This window comes from Mobula hypostoma, chromosome 6 (genome assembly GCF_963921235.1).
Source record: "Mobula hypostoma chromosome 6, sMobHyp1.1, whole genome shotgun sequence".
Classification (NCBI taxonomy): Eukaryota; Metazoa; Chordata; class Chondrichthyes; order Myliobatiformes; family Myliobatidae; genus Mobula; species Mobula hypostoma.
The window spans coordinates 74,619,866-74,631,401 of record NC_086102.1 but is presented as its reverse complement, the minus strand read 5'-3'; the positions used below and the strand labels follow the sequence as shown (position 1 = coordinate 74,631,401).

The window sequence follows — 11,536 nt, the reverse complement described above, 5'->3', positions numbered from 1 at the left end:
GGATGTGAGTGGGAGAAGTGTGCTTGAAATTGCAAAGCAACCGTGCATTCCAGAACTTTGCAACTGTGCCACACCAAAAGAGAATCGAGTTTAACAGTAGAAGAAACTGAGAATAGATGGTAGGCTGAAAGGAAAAAGTAGGTTTTATAATGTTGGAAGTTGGATGGGAGTGCAATAAACAACAGTGGAAGATCAGCTGGAGATTGACAGTAGGGTGACCTAATTTTGAGGGCAGAAAAGTGAATGTGAGGTCCACACAGTGAAGATGGAAGGAGCTGAAAGGTATCGTCAGAGGGGATAGTTTTACTGTTTATAACCAAGAAAAAAAGATGAACAAAGAACACAGACTAATTAAGCTAACAGTGCCTAATTAAATTAATCCCTTCTGAGAAATATAGAATTACTGGTAATCCAAGGAAGGGAGACATACTTGGGCTTAAGGTGGTCCAGATGTAGTTGAGGATAATTAATTAAACAGACACAGTTAAATTTTCAGCCTGCGGATAAAAATAAAATTATTCAATTGAAGTTAAGTGAACTCGGCAATTGTATTGTATCTCAACTGATTGTCAGTTTCTATTACGTTTCTTAAGCACTGCCAGAAAAAATTCTCACTTTTAGGGTTTTTTGGCCATTGCAGCACAGAGCTGCTACAGAGCCTTCTCCGCAGTCTCAGATACTTTGAGTTTATTAAAACGGGCTCTAACATGATCAGAACAATCACATCTTCGCTTTCATCCAATAGTCTTTGGTGAGCCATTTGAAAGGCCGTTTTAAATGTTCCCCTCTTGACGTAATTTCTGGTGAGCACAAACACAGTCTTTTTGCTCCCGTGTATGCTGTGAGAAAGGTTGTCGACAACAGCTAAGCCTAGGCCCCAGTCTCTCTCTTCCAAACATAAACAAAGGTTCCTTTCTCCTTTGTCTTCTAAGTGAACTAATAGTTCATTGACAACCCAGTCTGTCACAGCCAGATCAGAAGTGTCATAAGCAATAAAAGCATCATAAAAACAGTTATGCATTGCAAGAGAATGATAGCTATGCCCTTTTAACCGGGAGGTGCAGAAATAGTAAAAGTACCGTACGTCCCAGTAAAACAGATGGTGGGTAATCATTATAACCACAGTGGAAACAATTATAATGGCAGAAGCCAAACATAATGAAGCTTCAACTTCATCCATTGTACACGCATATCGATCAAGCAGAATAATACTCTGCCCCCGATGATCTTCAGGTGAATAGCAGGTAACATCAGTAGCCAGTTGAGGAATATCCAGGTCGCACGTATTAATCCAGGCAATAAGTGGCGCCAGTTCACAAGTACAATAAAATGGATTCCCTTTCAAAATCAGTACTTCCAGGAAAAGCTTTTCACTTGCAGGGAAAATTAATTGATTGAAAGTTGTAATTCTGTTATAGCTTAAATCAAGATATTTTAATCTATTTGCTGTTGTAAGAAAACTTAAAGGAAGCTTACTGATTCTATTTCCTCCAAGTAAAAGTTTTTGGAGAGATTTGGTGCTTCTGTAGAGTTTATTGGGTGCAGCGGTTAATTTATTATTACTGAGATCAAAGGTCAGCAGACTCTTCAAATATTGCAATTCTTTCCAATGAACCTTTTCTAGCTTGTTATTACTCAAAGACAGATATGTCAAGTTACATGGTAAGTGTTTATAAATATGACGTGGGATAGACTCAAGGTTATTGGAGGATAAATCCAGATGTGCTAAATTAATTAGATTTTTAAATAATTTTTTATAACGTTTGTCTTCCTTCTTCCACAAGATATCCAGACGATTACTTTTGAATTCTAGAACCTCCAGTGAGCCACTGTTCAACCCTGATTCTGTCAAGGTGAAGATGGCATTGCTGCTTAAGTTTAAAACTTTCAAATATTTAAGATTTTTGATAAAGCCCATTTTGTGTGTGACACCTTCAACGACAAAGTAGTGTTTGTTGTAACTTAAGTCTAATACTTCAAGATGCTTCAGCTCTTTAAAAGCATTATCATAAGCTGGATCAAGTCTGTTAAAAGAAAGATCTAAATATTTCAAATTCGGCAGGGTCATAAACTCAGTCCCATTCAAAGCTTGCCCAATCGCATTTTCTGACAAATTTAGGCACCTTACTTCATTAAAGCCTTCAAATTGCTTTGGGTTAATGAAGAAAATACTGTTTGCACTCAGATCCAATGTTTTTCCGTAACGTTGACAAGGCCATTTTATTGTTGGTCTTTCAATATGATAATTATCATTAACATCATGTGATTCATAAACCTGATGATCATTTTCAAAGAGTAAATATGGATCTTTAAAACCTGATTCCATGTAAGGAAAATGCTTACCTCGGTAAACTGAACCGTAAAAAAGATCTTCATCACCTGATAGAGGTGATATCCTATTTTCTGGTAGATATATTAAACTTAGTGCTCTAAATTCATTAAAGATCGATAAGTTTGCCTGTTTAATGAAGTTTGTACCAAAGTTTAGGATGGTGAGGTTATGCAGGTTGTACAGTGGTTGCAGATGCTGATGATTAAGTTCTTTGAAAACGTAGCCTTCAATATGTAATTTCCTCAGGGACACTAACTTGGAAAAATTTTCTGAAAGCTTTATATTTTGTGGATAAGCCATTATTTTATAATTGTATGATATATCAAGTTCTTCCAGTTCAGGCAAGTGGTTTAAAAAGTCACCATTAGCAATTTCAGAAGTAAGGAAATTAAAGCGAAGGTAAAGGCCCTTTAAGTTGGTACAGTTCTGAAACCAGCTGCTTTGTAATTCTTTTAGAGAATTGCTGGAAAGAAATAATGTCTTCAATTGTGCAAGACTTCGAAAAGCATGAGGATGTATCTGTATAGAAAGACCTCCAGGGCATGGTTCACAAGGATAAAGAGTATTGTAACATCTGGGACAATTTCCACTTAAATCAAGGAGCTCCAGCTTAAAAAATTGACTGAAATCCTTGTCATTTATAGTTTGTATCTTGTTGAAAGAGAGATGGAGTGATCTTAAACTTTTTGGCAAGTAACCAGGAACAGAGGTCAAATTATTTAAGTCAAGAGTGAGGTTCTTCAGCTTTGTGTAACGTGAAAATGCCTTATCTCCCACATGGATGTTGACATTGCAGGGGTTGTAATGGTAACAGTTCCTTGCCAAATAAAGTGTTTCTATGTTGGAGAGATTTGGTAGGCTTTTATTCGTTATTTTTAAAATCTTATTTTCATTGAGACTTAAAATTCGTAAGCTGGATGGCAAACCCTTTGGGATGTTGAGGAGGTTATTTCCATCCAGGTACAATTCTTGCAGTTTTACCAGTGAGGAGAAACTGTCCTCTGAAATTATCATGCCTCTCGCCTCTGAACTGTCAGGATGATAGTTATAGCTCAGATCTAGCTTGGTTAGATATTGGAGATTTGAAAAGGAGGAACTGGAAATATTCATTATCTGATTGTCTGCTAGATTTAGACTGGTCGTATTTGAAGGTATGTTTCCAGGGACAGTTTTAAGGCGGCGATTCCTACAGTCCAATTGAATGGAGGATCCATTTTTCTTTGTACTCACGTCACAAGGGAGAGTTCTGGGTATCCAACTGTCTGCAAGCAGATTTACGACAAAGTTGAGCAGCAGGAGGAAGCACATTAAAGTCAGCATTGGAGCTGGAGTTCCTTTTGCCTAAAGAAGCATTTCAAATGAATTAAAAAAAGGGAAGTTAATTTTTCTTGTCATGTTCTACATTTAAAAGTAATAATTTTCTTTGAAAGGAGACATGTTTGACTCTTAACTTTGTCACAAGAAAATAGAGTCACAAACCTCCATTTAAAAAAAAGAAATCCAGGAAGTTTGTCTGCATTTTTTTTAAACAGTTTACATAAATCATTGCTTTATTTTTATATAGTTCAAAAGCGAATGCTTTTGTCACCACTTAATGACATCAGAATGAGTAAAATCCTATTTACCCTGGGTTTGCAAGTGTCAAGTTCATCACAGCAGTATGTTGCTTAGAATTCCCAGGTGTGCGAGCAGCCCTGGAATCAGAGCTAACAGGTGTTAGTTTTTATTGCATTGTAGGTCTAAAAGGTGTGTTACTGACAATGCTGTGGTTCTGGGAACCCGGTTGTGGGATCAGCCCTTCACTGGCACTGGCACACCAGTGAAATGCAGGAAGTGATCTTGTCACCCCATTAGTGTGGGTGTGAGCATATGAGCTGGTAGTGAGGGACTACCTGTGAGGGTGCTCCAGTGTGGCTACTAAGTAGTTAGATGTGGGGACTCAGGGCTGCACCCTGGCTGACATGGTGAGTGTGGGCCGTTGCTTGGGCAGTGGCTGCTCCAATCCACTACACACCACTCGGACCCTGCTGTCTCTCACCTTTCCCGTGTTGGATAAGTTGGGAGTTGGTGTCTTCTGTACTCAGCTGGGCTGAGCAGGAGAGCCCCACATCTCGGCAAGGAACAGCAGCACCGTTAGCCCCAGCCCTCAGAAGCAAACCAAGCAGTGTGATGTTGTGGTACAGTTTCACTGCTGGAGAAGCCAGCAGTGGCAGGGGTTTGCTACAAGATCCCAGCAGGGCAATGCCACCAGATCTCTGTTGTAACCTACAGTTGGTTAAAAGCCTCTATGTTTTTAAATTCCAGGAACAAGAAGATTCTACCTGTTCTGCCTTTCAGTCAATTGATTTATGTTCTTTTTCTATGTGATTAAGCACATTTAGCTTTAATTTTGAAATAAGCAGTTTCAGATCTGTATTAGGTCACTTCCTAATACAGAGAATAAGAAGTAGAAAAACACATTGACTGGCAGAAGACTAGAGGTCTATGTCAGGAGCTTAAAGAAGTTTCTATCTAAAGCCATTCTGTTGTTTTCCCAGCAGAGGCATTGCTTGTAAATTGATGTTATATTGTTTAGAAGTTAATCTAAAGGTATCAATAAGATTTTGCTGAAATAAAATATTAATTTTGAGTTCATTAGACACTAACATAGATGCTAATGGACTGCATACACTATTTACTTTTAGTTCTTACATGTCGGAATCTTATAATACTTAATTGCAGGAAACCTAACTAAGTTCTTACTTATGTGTGTATATTTACTTGTGTGAATGGAGCAATGTGGTAATTGCACTGAATTGTGTTGTTTTTCCAGTTTTACTCCTTATTCACTATGTTATACCATTGAGTCTACAATAAAACCAAGGAGCTAGGAGGCTGTATCCTGACTCTCATGTCATTTTTGAATGGAGTTTGGCTGACTGTCTAGTTGATGTTACAATAACTCAGCAAGGGCAGTACAGTGAAAAAGTAGAGATCAGCAGGTGCTTCAACAACTGCAGCTACAGCTAAAACCTCCTTACATCTAAAAAAACTGCATCATGGAACAGAATCAAGGTGCTTCTATCTCCACATCTTAGAGTTCTCATACATCAGCGTTGTCAGCTCGTGCAGCAGCAAGAGTCCACGCAAGGATAGAGGCGGCAAAGGAATGCACTTCATTTGCTGAGAAGGAGGCAAAGCTTAAGATAGAAAAAGCAGAAGTGCAATTGGAAGAGGTAAATTTAGAGGCTGAACTAAGCGCACTTACCCTGCACCGAGAGCAAGCTGTAGCCATCGCACAGGCTGAGGCCTTAGAGGCAGCTGAAGAACTGGAGGGAGCAACGAAATTGGAAAGGGACAGCAAAGCTGTGTCAGAAAAGGACATTGTGGAGTGTACAGGCGAATACATGAAAGCACAGCTTGAACTTCACGTGTCAGAGAGCCCAGCAGCTTTTCCTGCCACTTCCCTGACTTCAGTGTTTCCTGGTGGCAGCGTTATTATGTGGCAATCTCCTTCCAGTTGATGGCTCATGCCGACAACCCACCAGAGCCAGTAAATCACCTATGGCTGATGATACATTTATTGATACCTTCATACCTCTTCCCAAAAATACCAACCCAAGGGCCCACCACAGGGATAATGAGCAGTGGATGGATGCAAAGACATCTCACCACCTCCACAGCTCACCACTGAATGCTACAGCAGAGTCGTATGTTCCCAGAACAAGTCAGCTTCTACCAGTTTGGCACCTGCAACAGAGCCCCTTGCACAATATCTGGCTCACTGTGACTTAGTGAGCACAAGCCTTTACCAGTTTGATGGCAAACTTGAGAGCTACAGAGTGTGGCAGTCGTCATTCAACAATGCCACTGAGGAGCTTTGCCTCACCGCGACAGAAGTGCCGGATCTACTGGCAAGGTGGCTTGGCAAAGAATCCAGTGAGGACGTCAGGAGGATACCCTCAGTGCATGTAAGTGTCCCTGTGACAGCTCTAGAGAAGGCATGGGAATGGCTCCAAGTATGTTACACCGCATCCGAAATTATTGGGAGGTCTCGATTTAAGAAATTAGATGATTTTCCTAGAAACTCTGCCAAGGGCCAGGTCAAGTTAAGGAGAAGTGGGAAACCTTTCTAATGGAACTTCAGTTTCTTAAGGACAAAGGGTACTTGCCGGGTTTGGCCTACCTGGAAACTGCCTGTGGCATTAGCCCCATAGTGGAGAAACTCCTCCAGGGACTACAGAAAAGTGAATATCCATTGGCATGAGATTCAAGGAAGAAAACAGAGGGTATTTTCCTCCACTTAATTACCTCACCAGGTTCATCTGCTATGAGGCACGCAAAGGAATCTACCCCAGCTTCACTGTTCTGAGTAGCAGCAGTGCACCCAGGAAATCAGACAGAACTGAAGAACATAGAGCACGATGTCTGTCCGCAGGATGGAGATCTCCTCAGCTGAGGGTTTGCATGTGGACTCCTCTGTAAAGAAGAGTGGTGGACCAGTGAAGAACTGACCCATTCATAACAAGCCACACCCACTCAGGCAATGCAGCGGCTTTAGAGCAAAGACTCTCAATGAAGGAAAGGCCTTTCTCAAAGAGAATGGAATTCACTTTAAAAGCTGAGCTTCTGTGAGTCACTTTGCGAAGGACTACAACGCCACTGTGAAGGGTGGCGAGTGTGATAGCACTCACCATAACATAACCATGCACCCAGGAAGCCTGATTTTTTTTTGAGGTCTAAGTCAATTAATGTAAGATACTACATTACCAAACAGATCAATTAGTTTGACTTTTTGTGGCTCCATGACATGTTTTTTTGGCAATATACAGTATTTCAACAAACCAGTTATATCAGTAGTTATAATTCTTCATGTTTTGAAACAGTTTTCAAAGATTATCTGCTTTAGGGAAGAGTATAAGTCTTAACTAGTTAACCATGTATGATGAGAACTTACTATTTTAATTCCACATTTAAAAATGCAACACTGGGAATTAAACTTCCTGATGCATCACCCGGTCTCAGCATAAAATGTCCTTGCTGTTATCACTTGTTACAACTCAGCTTTCTTAATGTTGATAATGTTTGAAGCAAGGCATGGATGGATCATTTTCCTAGAGAGATCACAATTCTGTTTGCAATTAGCCTTTCAGAATTCAGAGATATCTGCATGTGTAAGAGCTCATGAGAAAAAGCAATTGATAGTTCAGTGATCAATAATCATATCTATCACCCAGCTAGGCTATCTTTTCCTATCTTATAATTCCCAATCAATAGAAATCTTCCTTTTAATGTGATATAGTTATGTATCCTTCAACTTTATCTAACAGAGATAAATAAATTGTTCTTGGAGCAGGAAACCTCTTCCAGAAATCAGCAAAATGTTGCTGAAGTTATTTTATTACATATTCACATTTAATGCAGAGAATCTTATGATTTACAACAATATAGGTCGATTCACAAAAATGCTCAACATTAATTATTTCCTGCATCAAAATATCCCATAAAATCCTACTGTACATCCAAATGAGTCATTGTAAGGTCTACAAACCCATAACTTCAAACCAAGCAACTGAAAGCCCAGTACTATAAATGGACAAGTAAGTTTTACAGCCCCTTTGTGCTACCAATTAGGGTTAAAATACCCAACTTTAATCAAGTCTGCTTAACAGAAACAATTCAGTAAAGGAAAGATTTTGCTCACCATTATAGAGTCTCTGCTGGAGGCTTCCTCTAGCATTAAAATGCAATGATCTTAGTAGATGGGTGCAAAGACAAAATTGGGGAAGTGTGTGTTTAATCGAAGAGGAACAACACCAGCAGTTCAGCTCAAGCTACTACGTCAAGGCAATATTTCATTTGCCCCAATAGTTTTTACTTACGTATTGCAAAACTCTAGATGTGACTAAAATTAGTCTGAGAAGCTACCAAAGCCACACTGGACAGAATAACCATGCCCAGATATTAACCACAATTAAATCAGGAATTCAGCTAAGTGGTGAATGGATGTGCAGGGAAGTTATCAGCTGTAAGCAAACATAAATACCTTAACAATGGGAAACATTGAAAGTATTTCCCTGTGAAGCACAAAGGTAAATCATGAACCCTATTATCGCTGGTGGTATGATGATAGAACAACCATTCCACATACTGATGATTTTTCCATTGCCCACATTATTTGAAGGTAAAGCAACACAAAGTAAATGGTTCATCTCCAAATCTGTGGCTGCTAAACTCCTAAAGGGAATAGCATTGATTTTTCTTGTTGACTAACTTCAATCGAAGGATATCAGGCATCCTCAGTGCAATGAAAAGTCCTGAAAAAAATATTCCTTCTTAGAAAAACAATGTTCCTCTTAAACAACATTTGGTTGTTTTCATTTTAGTCTTTTGGTTATGTATAGAGAAGTGAATAAAGTTCCTCTTAAGACCAGAAAACATCTTCCTTGTTTGGACAGAGCTCTGAGAGAGCTGGGAGACTATGAAACCACCACCTTTTATGCAATTTGCACCTGTTGGTATTTTGTGGGCTTGTGTATGGCCCTAAATAATCCAGTTGCAGTTCTCATCGAAAGTGTAATCAAAATTGTTCCTTTCTTCTCACTCAACAGATGGCTAGATTATTAGGAAAACGTGGTTAAACAATTTCAAAATCCCACATTAGTGATATTTCTATTTTTATTTATAGACATGCACAATCTCTACAACAACCACCCTCCTGCCAGGCCCCGTCCTCTGCCATTGTAAAGCAAAATCACAAACAGTTGGGCTATCTTGAATTTTTAAGTTAGAGTCATAGAGAAGCGTAGCACAGAAACAGGTCCTTCACTAAGCCATTTAAAATGCCAACTCCCATCAACCTGTACTGGCACCATAGCTCTCCATACCCCTACCATCCATGTACATATCCAAATTTCTCTTAAACGTTGAAATCAAGATTGCACGCACCACTTGCGCTGACAGCTCCTTCTACACTCTCACGACCCTCTGAGTGAAGAAGTTTCCTCTCATGTTCCCCTTAAACTTCTCACCTTTCACCTTTAACCCATGACTTCTGGTGCAGTCCCACCCTACCTCAGTGGAAAATGCCTGCTTGTATTTTCCCCTACTGCCGGCTGGTGGTTTAACGGTATCTGCACCAGGCTTCAAGGCAAGTGGTCCCAGGTACGAATCCAGCTGGCCCCTTGCATGCTTTCCAACTGTGCTGGGTTGAGCATCAAGCTAGCAACTTGGCCTTGTAAAAACAACCCAGAGAAATGCTAAGGAAATGGCAGAGGTTGCCACTTGATGCGCCACAAGGCATGGAGAGGAATAACAACAATTTACCCTATCTGTTCCCCTCATAATTTTGTATACACCTATCAAATCTCCTCTCAATTTTTTACCTTACATGGGATAAAGTCCTAACCTATTCAATCTTTCCTTATAACTCAGGTCCTCCCGACCAGGCAACATCTTTGTAAATGTTTTATGTACTCTTTTCGCCTTATTTACATCTTTCCTGTCGGTAGGTGACCAAAACTGCCTACAATACTCTAAATTATGTCTCATCAATGTCTTATACAACTTCAACATAACATCCCTCTTGAAGTGATGGAGAGAGAGCAAGTGAGTATCACATACGTAGGCAGGAAGGGACTGAACCCAGGAGGACAAGAAACTATGACGAGACGAGTTTGGTGGTGCAGAAACAGGCAAAAACAATTGGAGCAGCTTTGGTGTGAACCTTGGGTATGAAGTAGAAACAGGCAATGTGGGTTTGGGGAACAATCAGGTTGGAGGCCCTAAAGGGGAGATCTCCACAGGTGATGAGGTCTTTGATAGTATGGGAGACAGTGGCCTGATGAAGGTTCTTCACCCGAATGGCATCTGTCCATTTCCCTCCATAGATGCTGCCTGACCTGCTGAGTTCCTCAAGACTTTTGTGTGCTGTGTTAAATGCAATCACAATATTTGAGAAGCATGTAGGCAGCCACTTAAATATCCAAGGTTATGGACCTAAAGTAGGTAAAAGGGATTGGTATAAGTGTAACAATGGTTGATCCAGGTGACCCAATAATAATAACAACAACTTCTCCAGTCTGTAGAACGGCCATTTGTTTTGAAAGTATGGTTTTATTTTTAACACCCTAAGGGTCATGAGAACCTTTTTAAAAATGACTGCTTTAGAGTATCATAAAATCTACAGGACTCAGTGAAGAATGTATTGCAAAAAATCTAATCGCAGGTGAAATGGAACAAATACTGACTCCCTTTTAGGCCCAGAAAAAGGATATATTTAGCTAAAAAATAAACAACGATAACATTTGTCGAGTTGGCCAAGAAATAGACTTTGGCCAGGACGTTGATAAGATAACCAGAAGATAGAATAAAGATAAATGCAAGTAAGGGGAGAGGAGTTTCTTCTTAACAATGTGAGTTTTATGATTCCATATAACTTTCAAAGGAGAATGGGATCTATATTTCAAAATGAGAACAATATTCTTTGCAATGGGGAACAAGTGTGGACCAACTGAATGACTTTAAAAGACAATGGGCTGCAATGCTTTCTAAGCTGTAAGATTGAACCATTTCCCATATTCTTTTATATAATATAGAGGTCATTTGGCCCATTGAATCTAAGATGGCTCTCAGAGCATTCCCAATGAGTCTTATTCCCTCTGACTTATTCTCTCTCACATTCCATCAACATTTGCCCTCCCAGCCCTTGATTCACCTATCACCACACCTACAACAGGAGCAATTTACACTGGCCAATTAACTTACTAACCTGAATGTATCTGGGGCATGGAAAAAAACCAGAATGCTCATGCGGTCACAGACAGAACTTGTCAACTCAACTTGGACGGAGTGTGTGGATCTAAAGATGGCACCGGAGGGCGACTTCTCCCAGCCCATCAGTGAAATAGTTAGATTCATCCTATTCTAATGTCTTTATTTTCCTTTTCAGGGTGACTGGTGTCCTGTTAGGATCTTTGATTTACAGTGGCACTCAAAAACTGCGGTTTTGCATGACTGCATGTTCCTCTTCTTGGAACTTACCGATCGGCTGTGTTTCAGTATGTCCAGGTTTGGCCTGAAGTCAAGTGACTTTGGGCACGTGCGGCCCCTGTGGACATGAATTCACACCGGTGTCACGCACTGAAGCGCAGCAGGAGTCGAAACATCGAAGACGGCGAGACCGGCTGTCAGAGGGCTCTACACTCAGTAATCGATTGGCCAATT

The 11,536-nt window shown here is 40.2% G+C and overlaps 1 protein-coding gene across 1 annotated transcript; it reads right to left on the bottom strand.

Moving 5' to 3' along the window:
* Positions 1-276: 276 nt before the first annotated feature.
* On the bottom strand, positions 277-8,060 carry LOC134347573 (toll-like receptor 8). The gene is made up of 2 exons (XM_063049926.1): positions 8,016-8,060; positions 277-3,673 (listed from the first exon to the last, which is right to left on the bottom strand). The coding sequence occupies exons 1-2, from the start codon at positions 8,049-8,051 to the stop codon at positions 530-532; spliced, it is 3,180 nt and encodes a 1,059-aa protein (XP_062905996.1). The 5' UTR covers positions 8,052-8,060; the 3' UTR covers positions 277-529.
* Between the last annotated feature and the right edge of the window lie 3,476 nt (positions 8,061-11,536).